The sequence below is a fragment of the Nicotiana tabacum genome, chromosome 20 (genome assembly GCF_000715075.1).
Source record: "Nicotiana tabacum cultivar K326 chromosome 20, ASM71507v2, whole genome shotgun sequence".
Lineage (NCBI taxonomy): Eukaryota > Viridiplantae > Streptophyta > Magnoliopsida > Solanales > Solanaceae > Nicotiana > Nicotiana tabacum.
Genome location: NC_134099.1, coordinates 144,527,398 through 144,545,125, shown reverse-complemented (window position 1 = coordinate 144,545,125; position 17,728 = coordinate 144,527,398). Strand labels below are relative to the sequence as shown.

At 41.5% G+C, this 17,728-nt stretch overlaps 1 protein-coding gene across 1 annotated transcript; it reads right to left on the bottom strand.

Moving 5' to 3' along the window:
• Positions 1 to 1,507: 1,507 nt before the first annotated feature.
• LOC107804935 (uncharacterized) lies at positions 1,508 to 14,312 on the bottom strand. The gene is made up of 9 exons (XM_075240399.1): positions 14,241 to 14,312; positions 10,040 to 13,990; positions 7,454 to 7,515; positions 6,083 to 6,158; positions 4,868 to 4,934; positions 4,580 to 4,620; positions 2,518 to 2,660; positions 2,141 to 2,333; positions 1,508 to 1,777 (listed from the first exon to the last, which is right to left on the bottom strand). Exons 1-2 carry the CDS (start codon positions 14,310 to 14,312, stop codon positions 12,785 to 12,787), a joined length of 1,278 nt encoding a protein of 425 aa, XP_075096500.1. The 3' UTR covers positions 1,508 to 1,777; positions 2,141 to 2,333; positions 2,518 to 2,660; positions 4,580 to 4,620; positions 4,868 to 4,934; positions 6,083 to 6,158; positions 7,454 to 7,515; positions 10,040 to 12,784.
• Between the last annotated feature and the right edge of the window lie 3,416 nt (positions 14,313 to 17,728).

Genomic DNA, 17,728 nt, shown 5'->3' with positions numbered 1-17,728 from the left:
ACCGAACAAAAGCTTTGCTTTGCCCAACATCAACCAGGGGACAAAGTAATGCTATGCATCCCAAAGCGGTACTTGTTTGCAGAAAGGACCCATGACCCTCGCCTGCAACAAAAATACATCGGGCCCCTGCCCATTGAAAAACGCATTGGGAAGTCCACATACCAGGTCAAAACTCCATCCTGGTGGAAGATCCATCCAGTCTTCCATGTCAGCTGCATACAATCATTGCTTCGCTACAACAGCAAGCTCAAAGAACAGAGGGGCGCAGACCTCCCATCCAACAACCATCAGAAACATCATCATCATCATCATCATCATAAGGCTCCGAGGACGGCGCCAACTCAGGTGGGGGAGAATGTCATGGGCTGCTTTCCAGACACGCCCCATGACCCCTTGGCCGCGCCCCATGGCGGCCTAGCAAGCCTCACAATGCCTAGCGCCATGGTCGGCCCCGTGGTCTTGGCTGCGCTAAGTGACAAGCGCGCATGTGCCTCTGTCGCCCCACCGATGCCTCTCGCCAGCGCCCAAGGGCTGGCCAATGACAACAGCGTCGTGCGCCCTGACAATGTCGCGCGCGCAGATCCTGATGCCTCGCCAGCGCCCAGCTGCAGGCCCATTCCAACAGCGCCTCGCGCACAGACCCTGATGCCAAGCACCAGCGCCCAGCCTCAGGCCAGCACATCAAGTGTCGCGCGCGCCCACAGCAACGCGCGCGCAGACCCTGACCCGCAAGACAAAGTTGCTGCCATCGGACTTAGTTTTACCTTATAATAATCTAAGTCCTTTTCATTGTAATCATAGGCTAGTTTTCATCATTTTCATTTCAGTGTGCTTCTACAGCTTTATTAGGACTAGTTTTGTAATGTTGGTTTATTTTTTTTAAGCATTATTAAGGAGGACCAAACAATCAAACATTTCAATCAGCATTTTCTGGTGTCTCTCCCCTTCGACACCGCATCATTGTAATCAGCATTTTCATTCATCAATAAAATCATCATCATCATTCGAAACCCAATTCTCTCTCAGCTTCCGCAATTTGCTCACGACATTGGTTTTCCCGTACGGCACTGGCAATCTAGTCTAGCGTGCGGCGAGGACCTCATTGGCGGACAATAATCGCACTGACATCGGTTGCTTAGCCTTACATTGCCCTTCCACAGAACATCAGGAAGGCGTTGCGTAACAGTAAGTATGTAGGATTTATCTTGTATAGTAATATTTTTGGTGAGCAAGCTATATTTTTTGTCATGTAGTGAGATAGAAATTGTCTAAGAAAATGGGGTGCGAGTGATTAAGAATGATGAAGTAGTAGAATATTTTTTTAAAATTCTATTCTTACTAAATTAAAGTTATAAAATAAAATACTAATTAGCTACTTCTAGTCTAAAAATTACAAACGAATAATTCAAAATAGTTAGCTTACTACAGTTAAAGAAAAATGATTCTTCATCCCTTTTATAAATGAACTAGGTAAGGATAAATCGTGCCAGCACGGGCCCAATATTGTGAACGTCAAAACTATTATTATCAACTTTTTTTTGGTTTTGAATTTGCAGAGAATAAAAATTTCATCAAATTAAATGAAGACAAAATCACAACATTACATCATATAAATCGTCAAATTGAACTAAAACAGAATAATCTAATCTAACAACATCAATTGTGGCTTCGGACATGTGTAGACCTTCATTTTCCTTAAGATCCACAAAACACTAATAAATGATATGGCTATCCAAATTTTCTTTCAATTCTTGTACTTGAGCTGCCTTGATGCTTCCTGCCCATAAATATTTAGAAAAAATAAAAGATAAGATATTTCAAATGATGTAGCAATCAACTTTGATTGTAAATTTTCATTGCAAAAGCATGCTTGACATTTCACAGTGTAAAATCATATTCATATCTTGAACTAAGAACCGCATTCGAACATCTCTTAAATTCTAAATACTCCAAAATTCATAGATTTGCATCCCATTCATACTTCACCAATAAATTATCTAGTAGTAAAGATCTTTGTCATTATTTTTTCAAAAAAAAAGAAGACATCAAATAAACGGGATCAAATTATCTATTCAGCTTTCCACAGCGAATGATCAAGCAACGGTACCCACAAATTTAAATATCTAGCCTTTATGGATACCTGAAGATTGCATATTATAGCTCAAAATTTCCCTTCAGAATGTCTTGTGTAATACCAGAATCATCACTTGAATTTTCCGATTTCTTGTCCGAAATAGCACATATTAGAGCACAACCACCATGGCTATACTTGGTGCGAATGAGCTTGATTGGGACATAAATATAGATCATCATAGGAGGGAAAACTTGTCAAGCTGCAAAACACTATAAATTAGCCCATTTAACAAGCTTTAACTAAAATTTTAGGAAAAAATAATAATAAAACAAGCGGCATCAGAGATGCACGAAAACGTCCAAAAAAGTTATTTTGCAAGTCTGCATAAGATAGAACAGAAGAAATTGACAGATCAGACCTTACTTGCAATTAAGAAATCTTACTTTTTCTTGCATTCATTAGTCCTTAGCTCTTGGCTCTGTTTTCTACACATTTCCATGACCTTCTCTTTCGCACAACATGACATAACAATTCTTATGCTCCCAACAATATCATTCAAAACTTAACTTGCTTCCTCAAAAATAATCTGTGAAAAATAAGATTAGCCAGTACCATTAACATCGAAATAATAATGATTTAACCATCTGCAATACTATTAGCAAGCTTTCTATCTTGACTAATCTATTTATTCAACTGGTGTTCGAGAGCAACTCACAGACTTGTTTATCCATATGTTTTAATTTTACCAGCAACTCAAACAAACTCGTGCATTTGATTGAACTCTTTCATGAATTTGATTTAATCATACCCATTTATTCAACTACTGGTATTATGGCAAGCATAATAAGTGCCAACCTCTAACTCACTTCAAAAGCAATAAGTAAACTTGCGCGCAAATTGTAGCATCTTGAACCAGTTAAGTAAATGCATTTCCTACTAAAGCATGCCCCACCAGTTAAGTAAATGCATTTCCTACTAAAGCATGCACTGGGGCTGCATCAACAGAGATCCTAGCAACACTCATTTCAGTGACCATTAATTCATCAAATCATCCCACCTTCACGTGTGGACCACCTCCTCAAAGCAGATAGATGTTATACTTCTTATTATCTTACAACAACCAACTATAACCAAAAGGCATGTTCTTGCTTTAGAGATATAGTTGCTCGTATTAAACTTCCATATCCATTATATAAAGACTAAACATACTTTTGGTGAGGATGTTTAGATATGAAAATAGCTCCATTTAGTATTCACTAATTGAAATAATGAACAAAAGCTTCAATTTTTTTTGACAAGAAATACAAAAAGTAACTCTAAAATAATATGGTAAGTTAAACAATGTAGTAAATACCTAAATGCAAAAGCTTAAATTCAGACAAAAAAATTCACTTCATTCAAATTTGACGACATTGGTAACTAAAAGAATTGACTTGGTGGTCATTTTGCGTGTTAGTCTACCTTTTCTATATTTTTGTATTGAATTTTATTATTATTTATAACTGATGATGTGTGTTGGTGCGAAATGGTTAATTTGCTATCGAATTTAAAATGAATAAGCAAAATATATATACATAATAGCCACGGAATCATATGTTAACACCATCACTCAAAAATTCTCTTTCAAATCATTATGTTGTCATATTTCATTAGTTACACATAAATTTGAGTTGTTGTGGTCACTTCCTAACTCCTATAGTCATTCTATGTCGTATGAACCTAATACTGAGCAAGTGAAGATGCACATTGGCAATACGTCTAGTATACCAACCCGGGAGTGTAGTTCAAGCCCTGTGCCAACTAAGCAATATATTTAAATTTCACGATTATAGAAGATTTCAATTGGTCACAAGGGTTCGCCAATATCTAGGTCATCAAAAAAAAATACATTTCCTATATCATCTAGTCTTGTTCATTTATTTTATTATACCGTTATGAGATCTTTCAATTGTAAAATTCTTCGTTTAACTTGGTTATTACACATTATAAGCATGTGTCCACATAACTTGAGACTTGAGTAAATGGAACCTAGAGCTAATTATATACTAACTCACCAATACGATTAGATTATTCACTTAATTTTGCCTCCCTATCATTACAAGCAGAACAAAAAAGCTTGAATTTTAGTTGCTTATGCTCTAGTGAAATGCATAGGAAGAGAGCGTTCCGCAGATAAACTTTATTTAAGTAGTTTGCCTCAAGTTCTGGACATATCTTCATTGATAGTTCTAGCAAAGATTGTTATACTTTATCAAGTTACTCTCCTAAAGGAGAGGAAAGGGAACTGGATATTATGCATCTCTGTTAGAGGAAAAGGAAAATTCAAATATATCAATAGCTAGATTTTGCTAATTTTATAATATCCAAGAATATATTCTATCCTCATATATAAACTCCAAATGCAAGGAGTTCATAGATAAAGTATTATATCCTAACCCTGAGTCTGAATATGAAAATTTACATATAACAACAGTCAAACATGTAATGACAAATGGGCAAACTTACTTGTCTTTGTACATCTTGGCCCATCTTTAGCCATAATATTCCTGCAAAAGAAAGAAAGAGTTCAAAGCTAAATTCTTTCTATAACACAATTCTGATTTCATAAAGTTTTGATAGCTAATGTGGACAACTCTAATGTGAGCTTCAATCCACTTTAGAACCTTAGTCTGGTTCTAAGAATTTGCCCCATGGGAAAAAGATATTAAAACATGAGGTATTAATTTATCATACTCTGCCATGTATGAACTTACATATTGACAAAACATAATTGAAAGTATTTTTCCCATTCACCTGGTACTTTCTCGTTGAAACAATTGGTCCCACCACGTGAAATATGATTTTTGAAATCCCTTGGAACCTTAAAGCAGATAGTTATGGAGCCATAATCAGACATTCAAAAATAATATTTTCACATATAAAATAATTCAGAAATAGAAAAAAAAAGTGATCTGCGTATTAGGCTAGACCTGCGAAAGTGTTACAATCATAAAATAATGTGATAACACATGAATATTAAAAAATATGGAATATGCACCAAAACTGATATAGCAGATACACCAAAAGGAAATTGTAGAAGCAAACTCACAAAACCCAGAAAAAAAAGTCTGCCGATAGAAGCAAACCAAATACCCAAAAAATTCCAGCAAAAGCAAAGAGAGCAAAAATAATAGAAATGGACCCAAGATAGACAAGAAGAAAGCGATGAATCAGAGAAAACAACTAAGTTGCACTATTAGGAAAATGTAGTGTGTTGTCTTTGTTGAATTAAAAAACATGTGGAATCAACATCCTTTAGAAGTAAATGGAAGAGACACATACTCTTTTCAGTGCAAAAGTGTATTGGTAACTGGGAAGTATGTAAAAAACTGAAGAAGCATTAGTTGAAGGTGAAGAAAGAAAGAGGTTGTTGTTGTCATCTAACATCACTTCTTCCTATATGCAACACACACACACATATATATATATATATATAATTAAAACATGTATTGCAAAATATATCGACTGAAAACAGTTTTGAGCATATTTAATTGTTAGTTCTAAGGCTCCAATGTCATTCAGCCAATTGGTCAAACATATGGCATACAATTTCATGAAAATATATGAAAGTACGATATGAATTAGCCATCCTAAAATAATTAGGGCAAAGAAATCACAGCAACCCTTCATCAATTTCACACAACCATCAAAATAGTCCAAATAAGAAGAAAAACAAAAGATATCTATGAAAATCTCATCACCATATAAAGGAAATAGAACAGAGCCCAAAAACACAAAGAAGGAAATTGCAAAAACCAACACATATCAGCAAAATCTCATCACCAAGAAACTCCGCAGAATTCACATATATGATAAATCCCAAAACCAAAGAGCAAATGAGAAAATGTAGAAATCAAGTAAAAGCTAATGGCCAGAAGAAGACACTTAAAGAAAAGTTGGAATAGGGTAATAATCGAGCATAAAGACTTAAGACCAAAATCAAATTTCAACTCAAAAAGGGATCATCACCTGGTTTTTGCCCGTTCTCGGTGCTACGCTTTGATTGTGGTGAATTGTTGTTGTACTGATTTTTCTCCGTGCATGCCTAGAAAATTCCAGATTGGGATATTGAGTAGAAAGAGAGAGAAAAGGGAATTAAGATTAAGATGTTAAAGAAAAGAGATGCACACCTGGAGTCATATAACAATTACAGGTAGACTTATGGGTAGGCAAATAAAGCCACGTACATGTATGATACAACAAAAGTGATGCTAAATGACTAAAGTGCTCTCAAGCCTTTTGAAATAGACACTAAACATACACGTCGAAATTCAAGCTCTTCTAATATCTAGAAAATGTGACATAAAAAGAAATTTCAGCACCATGATAGTGAACTGATTTGAGTAATCACTAAATTGATTGGCACTTTTAAACTTGTTAACCTAGAGCAAAAATAATAGAAATGGACTCAAGATAGATAAGAAGAAAGCGATGAACCAGAGAAAATAACTAAGTTGCAATATTAGAAAAATGTAATATGTTGTCTCTGTAGAATTAAAAAGCACGTGGAATCAGCATCCTTTAGAAGTAAATGGAAGAGACACGTACTCTTTTCAGTGCAAAAATATATTGGTAACTGGGAAGTATGTAAAAAACTGAAGAAGCATTAGTTGAAAGTGAATAAAGAAAGAGGTTGTTGTTGTCATCTAACATCACTGCTTCCTATGTGCACCAGCACACACACACACACACACACATATATATATATATATATATAATTAAAACATGTATTGCAAAATATATCGACTGAAAACAGTTTTGAGCATATTTAATTGTTAGTTCTAAGGCTCCAATGTCATTCATCCAATTGGTCAAATATATGGCATACAATTTCACGAAAATATATGAAAGTACGATATGAATTAGCCATCCCAAAATAATTAGGGCAAAGTAATCATAACAACCCTTCATCAATTTCACACAACCATCAAAATACTCCAAAATAAGAAGAAAAACAAAAGATATCTATCAAAATATCACGACCCGGATTTTTTACCCTCGGAAGTCGTGATGACGCCTACTAATGAGAGTTAGGCAAGCCAATCCTTAACTACTTACTTCGTTAACAATTACTTCTTTTAACAATTATCGGCGATAGCATGAAAGCAACGGAATTAAATAAATATGTGGAAGACTTAAATTTAAAGAAACTGAACAATAATGCGAGAATCAACATATGTCTCTACCCAAGAACTGGTGTCACATTACTCATGAACTTCTAAGAGTGCTAAATACAACCGTTTGAAAGAAAATATAAACTGTTTTTCTCTAATATATGAGGTAACAGACGGAAATAAAAGATAGAGGAGACGTCAGGCCTGCGAACGCCTGCAAGGCTACCTCAGTGTCTCACTGGACTAAAGACTGGCTCCCGCGCTACTGCTGCTGTCCAAAACCTGGATCTGTGCAAAAGAGCACAGAGCATAGTATCAACACAACCGACCCCATGTGCTGGTAAGTGTCTGGCCTAACCCCGGCGAGGTAGTGACGAGGCTAGGACCAGACTCCAGATAAACCTGTACATTTATATAATATATGGCAGAAAAGTAAACAAGTAATAAGCGGTTAAAGTTGGGGAAGAGGAACATGCTTCGGGGATAGCAGTTAAAAGAAATAACAGGGAATAATAAGGAAGCTAACACTATAACTTCTATCACAAATGAAGAAAATAAAAGCAACTTTCACTTTCAGTTTCCTCTTGTTGCAGGCGTGCAACCCGATCCCATTTCTCATATCTCGTGGTAGGTGTACCACCCGCTCTCATTTCATTCTATCTCGTGGTAGGTGTACCACCCGCTCCCATTTCATTATATCTTGTGGTAGGCGTACCACCCGCTCCCATTTCATAATATCTTGTGGTAGGCGTACCACCCACTCCCATTTCATAATATCTTGTGGTAGGCGTACCACCCACTCCCATTTCATAATATTCTTGTGGTAGGCGTACCACCCACTCCCATTTTATAATATCTTGTGGTAGGCGTACCACCCGCTCCTATTTCATAATATCTTGTGGTAGGCGTACCACCCGCTCCCATTTCATAATGTTTTGGGGTAGGCGTACCACCCGCTCCCATTTCAGTTCATCACACAATCACAAGAAATCCCGGCAAGGGAACATAAGTAATATAATAACTTCCCGGCAAGGGAACAAGGATATCGAAATAGTCATCCCGGCAAGGGAGAATCAGCTATAACCAATCTCACTTTGCTAGTACTCAGTTCAATTAATGGAAATACTTAATCATAGAGGATCATTAATTAAAGTATACAAGGTGTCATTCAAAAACACAACAACTTTCAAGTTAAGACCCACGGTCATGCTTGACACCAACGTATAGATACTCGTCACCATGCCTATACGTCGTACTCAACAAGAAGCAAGTAGCAAATATGACTCAACTCCTAATCCCTCAAGCTAAGGTTAAACCAAACACTTACCTCGATGCCTTGAACACCACTCAAGTCTCAATTATAGCTTTACCTCTTGATTCCACCACCAATCCGCTCGAATCTAGTCATAAGTTACTTAATCACATTAATAAATGCTAAATGAATCAACCCCAATGCATGAAAATGAGTTTTTCAAAGTTTTACCCAAAAGTCAAAAATCACCCCGGGCCCACGTGGTCGAAACCCGAGGTTCGGACCAAAACCCGATTATCCATTCCCCCACAAATTCAAATATATGGTTTGTTTTGAAATCAGACCTCAAATTAAGGTCCAAATCCCTAATTTTAGAAAAACCTATGTTCTACCTAAATCACCCAATTTCCCCATGAAAATCTTTGATTTGAAATTGAAATCATGTTAAAAGATGTTAAGAAGTGAAGAAAATAAGTTAGAAATCACTTACCAATCGTTTCAGAGAAGAAAAGTTGTTTGGAAAATCGCCTTTTATGTTTTGGAGTTTTAAGAAGTGTAAAATAACTGAAATTCACATGTATTTATACCCCTCTGCCGCGCAAGAAGGACCGCGGTCGCGCAGGCTCCGTGAAGACCTGCGGATCATTGCCCCGTGCGGACCGCACCAAGCCGACCGCGGCCGCACAGCACCCACCGCGGACCACTCCAGGAGACCGAGGCCGCGTTGGCCCCTCCACAATCGCACGCGATTGCTCGCGGACTGCGCAAGAGGGTTTAAAGACATGTCAAAATTCCTGAACCTGCAACATCTGATCTTCTAAAGCCTAAGGCATCCCGGAACCTACTAGAAACTCACCCGAGCCCTCGAAACTCTAAACCAAGCATGCACACTACCTCAAAAACACCCTACGAACATATTCGTGTGATCATATCACCAATATAACATCATGAACATCGAATTGATTCTCAAGATCAATGAAATTTCTCAGATTTCCTTTTAAACATCAATTTTCCCAATTTGGGTCCAGATCACGTCAAACAACGTCTGTTTTTAACCAAACTTTACAGGAGTGATTCAAAACATATATAAGACTCGTACCGGGCGCCGGAACCAAAATACGGGCCCGATACCATTGCTTTCTAATCAGATTTCATTTCAATTTTCTTTAAACATTTTTAGAGAACAATTTCACTTAAAAATTCATAACTCGGGCTGGGGACCTCGGAATTCGATTCTGAGCATACGCCCGAGTCCCATATTTTCCTACGGACCCTCCGGGATCGTCAAATCACGGGTGTGGGTCCGTTTACCTAAAATGTTGATCGAAGTCAAATTTATTCATTTCGAGGTCAAAACTTAGCAATTTTCACAAGATTTCACATTTAAGCTTTCCGGTTACGCGCCCGAACTGCGCACATAAATCGAGGTGATTCTAAATGAGGTTTTCAGGGCCTCGGAGACACAGATTTCAATTAAAAACAGGTGATGACCCAAAGGGTATCATATTCTCCACCTCTAAAATAATCGTTCGTCCTCGAACGAACAGAAAAAGGAAGTACCTGAGTCGGGGAAAAGATGAGGATACCGGTCCCGCATATCGAACTCGGAATCCCAGGTTGATGCCTTAGGGGGCTGACCTCTCCATCGAACACAAACCGAAGGAAAACTCTTCGACCTCAGCTGGCGAACCTGTCAGTCTAGAATAGCCACCGGCTCCTCCTCATATGACAAATTCTTGTCCAACTGGACAGTGCTGAAATCTAACACATGGGATGGATCGCCGTGATATTTCCGAAGCATGGACACATGAAACACTGGATGCACGGCTGATAAGCTAGGCGGCAATGCAAGTCTATAAGCCACCTCTCCCATTCGATCAAGGATCTCAAATGGACCAATGAACCTAGGGCTAAGCTTGTCTTTCTTCCCAAATCTCATCACGCCCTTCATAGGCGACACTCGGAGCAACACCCGCTCACCAACCATAAAAGCCACATCTCGAACCTTACGATCTGCATAGCTCTTTTGCTTGGATTGAGCTATAGAAGCCTATCCTGAATGATCCTGACCTTGTCCAAGACCTCCTGAACCAAATCTGTACCCAACAACCGAGCCTCTCCCGGCTCAAACCATCCAACCGAAGATCGACACTGCCTGCCATATAAAGCCTCATAAGGAGCCATCTGGATACTCGACTGGTAGTTGTTGTTGTAGGTAAACTCTGCTAAAGGCAAGAACTGATCCCACAAACCTCCAAAGTCAATAACACAAGTTCGGAGCATATCCTCCAATATCTGAATTGTCCGCTCGGACTGTCCATCCGTCTGAGGATGAAATGATGTACTCAACTCAACCTGGGTGCCTAACCCTCGCTGAACTGCTCTCCAAAAACGCGAGGTAAACTGCGTACCTCGGTCCGAAATGATAGATACCAACACACCATGAAGACGAACAATCTCCCGGATATAGATCTCAGCTAACCTCTCGGACGAATAGGAGACTGCCACAGGAATGAAATGCGCTGACTTGGTCAGCCTATCAACAATGACCCAAACTGCATCGAACTTCTTCCGAGTCAACGGAAGTCCAGTAACGAAGTCCATAGTGATTCTCTCCCACTTCCACTCGGGAAGCTCAATCCTCTGAAATAAACCACCAGGCCTCTAATGCTCATACTTAACCTGCTGACAATTCAAACACCGAGCCACATAGGCAACGATATCCTTCTTCATTCTACGCCACCAATAATGTTGCCGCAAATCCTGATACATCTTCACGGCACCCGGATGGATAGAGTACCGGGAACTATGGGCCTCCTCTAAAATCAACTCTCGAAGCCCATCCACATTAGGCACACAAACTCGACCCTGCAATCTCAGAACTCCTTCATCACCTAAGGTAACCTGCTTGGCACCCCCACACTGCACCGTGTCTCTAAGGACACACAAATGGGGATCATCAAACTGCTGATCACGGATACGCTCCAATAACGAAGAACGAGCGACCGTGCAAGCTAATACTCGACTAGGCTCAGAAATATCCAACCTCACAAATCGATTGGCCAAAGCCTGAACATCCAAAGCAAGCGACCTCTCACTGACTGGAATATAAGCAAGACTGCCCATACTGGCTGACTTTCTACTCAAAGCATCGGCCACCACGTTGGCCTTTCCCGGGTGATATAGGATAGTGATATCATAATCTTTCAACAACTCCAACCACCTCCTCTGCCTCAAATTCAACTCCTTTTGCTTGAACAAATACTGAAGACTCTTATGATCCGTGAACACCTCACATGCCACGCCATACAGGTAATGCCTCCAAATCTTCAATGTGTGAACAATGGTTGCTAACTCCAAATCATGTACTGGATATTTCTTCTCATGAACCTTCAACTGCCTCGAAGCATAGATAATGACCTTGCCATCCTGCATCAACACTACACCAAGTCCAATGCGAGATGCATCACAATAAATGGTGTAAGGCCCTGAACCTGTGGGCAAAACTAATACTGGTACTGTAGTCAAGGCTATCTTGAGCCTCTGAAAGCTTGCCTCACACTCGTCTGACCATCTTAACTAGGCACCCTTCTGGGTCAACCTGGTCATCGGGGCTGCAACAGATGAGAACCCCTCCACGAACCGACAATAGTAGCCTGCCAATCCCAAGAAACTCCGAATCTCTGTAGCTGATGCTGGTCTAGGCCAGTTCTTGACTGCCTCAATCTTCTTTGGATCAACCTGAATGCCCCCTGCTGATACAACATGACCCAGGAATGCCACTAAACTCAACCAGAACTCACACTTCGAGAACTTAGCATATAACTGGCTATCCTTCAAAGTCTGAAGAACCACTTTGAGGTGCTGCTCGTGTTCCTCCTGGCTGCGGGAATATATCAGGATATCATCAATAAAGACTATCACGAACAAGTCCAAATAAGGCCTGAACACTCGGTTCATCAACTCCATAAATGCTGTTGGGGCATTGGTCAACCCGAATGACATAACCAAGAACTCATAATGCTCATACCGAGTGCGGAAAGCTGTTTTAGGGACATCAGATGCCCTAATTCTCAACTGGTGGTAGCTAGATCTCAAGTTAATCTTTGAAAATACCTTGGCACCCTGAAGCTGATCGAACAAATCATCAATACTCGGCATTGGATACTTATTCTTAATTGTAACCTTGTTCTATTGCCAGTAATCAATGCACATTCTCATCGAACCATCCTTTTTCTTTACAAACAAAACTGGCGCACCCCAAGGCGAAATGTTGAGTCTAATGAAACCCTTTTCAAGCAAATCCTACAGCTGTTTCTTTAACTCTTTCAACTCCGGCGGGGCCATACGATATGAAGGAATAGAAATGGGCCGAGTGGCCAGAGCCAGATCAATGCAGAAATCAATGTCCCGGTCGAGTAGCATCCCCGGCAGGTCTGAAGGGAAAACCTCAGGAAACTCACGAACCACGGGCATAGAATCAATATAGGGAACCTCAGCACTGGAGTCACGAACATAAGCCAAATATGCCAAACACCCCTTCTCGACCATACGCCGAGCCTTCACATACGAAATAACACTTTGAGTAGAATGACTAGGAGTCCCTCTCCACTCTAAATGGGGCAAACTCGGTATGGCTAAGGTCATGGTCTTGGCATGGTAATCCAAGATAGCATGGTACGGGGATAACCAATCCATTCCCAATATAACATCGAAGTCAACCATGTCTAAAAGCAACAAATCAACACGGGTCTTAAGACCTCCAAACACTACAATACAAGAACGATGAACTCGGTCGACCACAATAGAATCACCCACCGGTGTAGACACATAAACAAGAATACTCAATGAATCACTAGGCATGACCAGGTACGCTGCAAAATAAGATGACACGTACGAATACGTAGACCCTGGATCAAATAGCACTGAATCATCTCTATCACAAACCAGTATAGTACCTGTAATGACTGCATCTGAAGACTCAGTTTGGGGCCTGGCTGGAAGTGCATAACATCGGGGTTGGGCCCCACCACCCTGAACTACCTTTCTGGGACGGCCTGTTGCTGGTTGGCCTCCACCTCTAGCGGCTTGAGCTCCACCTCTAGGACCTCTACCTCCACCTCTAACACCTCTGCCCCCGCCTCTAGCTGGCTGGGCAGGTTGTGGGACATCTGGTGCTTGTACCATAACACGAGAACCCTGATGCAGAGAACTGCTCGAAGCTCGAGGGCAATACCTAGCAATGTGCCTCGTGTCTCCACAAGTAAAACAAGCCCATGGCTGCTGGGGCTGACGACCCTGGAAACTCTGAAGTGGCGGTGCACTAATAGGTGCTGATGGTGCACTGTAAGGCTGCTGATCAGAATAGTGCGTCTGAGAACCACCACCTGAAGTACCATGGGAGACCTGAAGAGCTGACTGAAAGGGCCTAGGAGGATGGCCTCTACCATATGAATCTCTACCTTCAGACGAGGTACCACTGAATCTACCTGAATGACGGGGCCGCTTATCCTACCCATGACCACCTCCCTATGATAGAAACATCTCAACTCTGCGGGTCACATTGGCCGCCTCCTGAAATGTAATCTCACTCCTAGCCTCCTTGGCCATCTGAAGACGAATCGACTGAATAAGACCATCAATAAACCTTCTCACCCTCTCTCTCTCGGTGGGAAGTATGACAAGAGCATAGCGAGCTAGATCGATGAACCTGGTCTCATACTGAGTGACCGTCATGGAACCCTACTGAAGGCGCTCAAACTGCCTCCGATAGGCTTCTCTCTGCGTCACGGGGAGAAACTTCTCCAGAAACAACAATGAAAACTGCTCCCATGTCAAAGATGGCGATCCGGCTGGTCTCGCTAAGCAATAATCCCTCCACCAAGTCTTGGCGGATCCAGATAAGCGAAATGCAGCAAAATCGACCCTATTAGTCTCAACAATGCCCATGTTCCTGAGAACCTCATGTCAGTTGTATAGGAAATCCTGGGGATCCTCAGAAGGAGCTCCGCTGAAAGTAGTAGTGAAGAGCTTGGTGAATCTGTCCAGTCTCCACAAAGCATCGGCGGACATAGGCACATAGCCACTCCATCGCCGGTCTGAGCCACTACACCCGACTGAACTACCACCGCTGGCTGAACCGCTGGAACCTGAATCTAGGGGGCTACCTGCTCCGGAGTGCGTATAGCAGGAGTCTGAGCCCCTCCTCCAGCCTGAGAAGTGGCTGGTGCTACAGGAAGCAAACCTGCTCGGGTGACACTCTCCATCAGGCCCACCAATCGAACCAGAGCATCCTCAAGAACTGGGGTAGCGATAAACCCCTCTGGAACCTGAGTTGGGCCCACCAGAACTGTTGGGGATGGAACCTCCTCCTCAAAATCAACCTGAGGCTCTGCCACTAGTGCCGCTGCTCGGGGCTGAGCTCTGCCCCTACCTCAGCCTTTAGCATGGCCTCGGCCTCGCCCTCTGCCCCTAGTGGGAGCTACTGTAGGGGGATCGAGCTGCTGAGCGGTAGATGAGGAAGCGCGTGTTCTTGCCATCTACAAAGAACAGAGTAGAAGTTCAATTAGCATTTGAGGAACAAATCCGCACGACAAGAAAGAACAAAAGTGAAGTTTTCCTAACTCGGTAGCCTCTGGGGATAAATACAGACGTCTCCGTACTGATCCCTCAGACTCTACTGAGCTTGTCCGTGAGTTGTGAGACCTATGTAATCTAGAGCTCTGATACCAACTTGTCACGACCCGGATTTACCACTCTCAAGAGTCGTGATGGTGCCCACTAATGAGAGCTAGGCAAGCCAATCCTTAACTGCTTACTTCGTTAATAATTACTTATTTTAACAATTATTGGCGATAGCATGAAAGCAACGGAATTAAATAAATATGCAGAAGACTTAAATTTAAAGAAACTAAACAATAATGCGAGAATCAACATATGCCTCTACCCAAGAACTGGTGTCACATTACTCACGAACTTCTAAGAGTGCTAAATACAACCGTTTGAAAGAAAATATAAACTGTTTGTCTCGAATATATGAGATAACAGACGGAAATAAAAGATAGAGGAGACGCCGGGCCTGCAAATGCCTGCAAGGCTACCTCAGTGTCTCACTGGACTGAAGGCTGGCTTCCGCGCGACTGCTGCTGTCCAAAACCTGGATCTGTGCAAAAGAGCACAAAGCGTAGTATTAGCACAACCGACCCCATGTGCTGGTAAGTGTCTGGCCTAACCCCGGCGAGGTAGTGACGAGGCTAGGACCAGACTCCAGATAAACCTGTACAATTATATAATATATGGCGGAAAAGTAAACAAGTAATAAGCAGTTAAAGCTGGGAAAGGGGAACATGCTTCGGGGATAGCAGTTAAAAGAAATAACATGGAATAATAAGAAGCTAGCACTATAACTTCTATCACAAATGAAGAAAATAAAGGCAACTTTCACTTTCAGTTTCCTCTTGTTGCGGGCGTGCAACTCGATCCCATTTCTCATATCTCGTGGTAGGCATACCACCCGCTCCCATTTCATTCTATCTCGTGGTAGGCATACCACCCACTCCCATTTCATAATATCTCGTGGTAGGCGTACCACCCGCTCCCATTTCATAATATCTTGTGGTAGGCGTACCACCCGCTCCAATTTTATAATATCTTGTGGTAGGCGTACCACCCGCTCCCATTTCATAATATCTTGTGGTAGGCGTACCACCCGCTCCCATTTCATAATATCTTGTGGTAGGCATACCACCCGCTCCCATTTCATAATATCTTGTGGTAGGCGTACCACCCGCTCCCATTTCAGTTCATCTCTTGTGGTAGGCATACCACCCGCTCCCATTTCAGTTCATCACACAATCACAAGAAATCCCGGCAAGGGAACATAAGTAATATAATAACTTCCCGACAAGGGAACAAGGATATCGAAATAGTCATCCCGGCAAGGGAGAATCAGCTATAACCAATCTCACATTGCTAGTACTCATTTCAATTAATGGAAATACTTAATCATAGAGGATCATTAATTAAAGTATACAAGGTGTCATTCAAAAACACAATAACTTTCAAGTTAAGACCCACGGTCATGCTTGACACTAACGTATAGATACTCGTCACCATGCCTATACGTCGTACTCAACATGAAGCAAGTAGAAAATATGACTCAACTCCTAATCCCTCAAGCTAGGGTTAAACCAAACACTTACCTTGATGCCTTGAACACCACTCAAGTCTCAATTATAGCTTTACCTCTTGATTCCACCACCAATCCGCTCGAATCTAGTCATAAGTTACTTAATCACATTAATAAATGCTAAATGAATCAACCCCAATGCATGAAAATGAGTTTTTCAAAGTTTTACCCAAAAGTCAAAAATCACCCCCGGGCCTACATGGTCAAAACCCGAGGTTCGGACCAAAACTCGATTACCCATTTCCCCACAAATTCAAATATATGGTTTGTTTTGAAATCGGTCCTCAAATTGAGGTCCAAATCCCTAATATTAGAAAAACCTAGGTTCTACCCAAATCACCCAATTTCCCCATGAAAATCTTTGATTTGAATTTGAAATCTGTTAAAAGATGTTAAGAAGTGAAGAAAATAAGTTAGAAATCACTTACCAATCGTTTCGGAGAAGAAATGTTGTTTGGAAAATCGCCTCTTATGTTTTGGGGTTTTAAAAAGTGTAAAATAACTGAAATTCACGTATATTTATACCCCTCTGAAGTTCCCACCGCGGACCGCGCAAGAAGGACCGCGGTCGCGCAGGCTCCCTGAAGACCTGCGGATCATTTCCCGGTGCGGACCGCACCAAGCCGACCGCGGCCGCACAGCACCCACCGCGGACCGCTCAAGGCGACCGCGGCCGCACGCGATTGCTCGCGGACCGCGCAAGAGGGTTCAGAGACCTGTCAAAATTCCTGAACCTGCAACATCTGAACTTCTAAAGCCTAAGGCATCCCGGAACCTACTAGAAACTCACCCGAGTCCTCGAAACTCTAAACCAAGCATGCACACTACCTCAAAAACACCCTACGAACATATTCGTGTGATCACATCACCAATATAACATCATGAACATCGAATTGAGCCTCAAGATCAATGAAATTTCTCAGATTTCCTTTTAAACATCAATTTTCCCAATTTGGGTCCGGATCACGTCAAACGACGTCCGTTTTTAACAAACTTTACAGGAGTGATTCAAAACATATATAAGACTCGTACCGGGTGCCGGAACCAAAATACGGGCCCGA

What these genes read in the sequence shown, in the direction of transcription:
- LOC107804935 (XM_075240399.1), bottom strand. Translation starts at nt 14,312, where the DNA reads ATGGGAGCAGTTTTCATTGTTGTTTCTGGAGAAGTTTCTCCCCGTGAC. An exon ending in AGAGAAGCCTATCGGAGGCA is followed by an intron (nt 13,991 to 14,240) that starts GTTTGAGCGCCT and finishes GGTCATGGGTAG; the next exon opens with GATAAGCGGCCCCGTCATTC.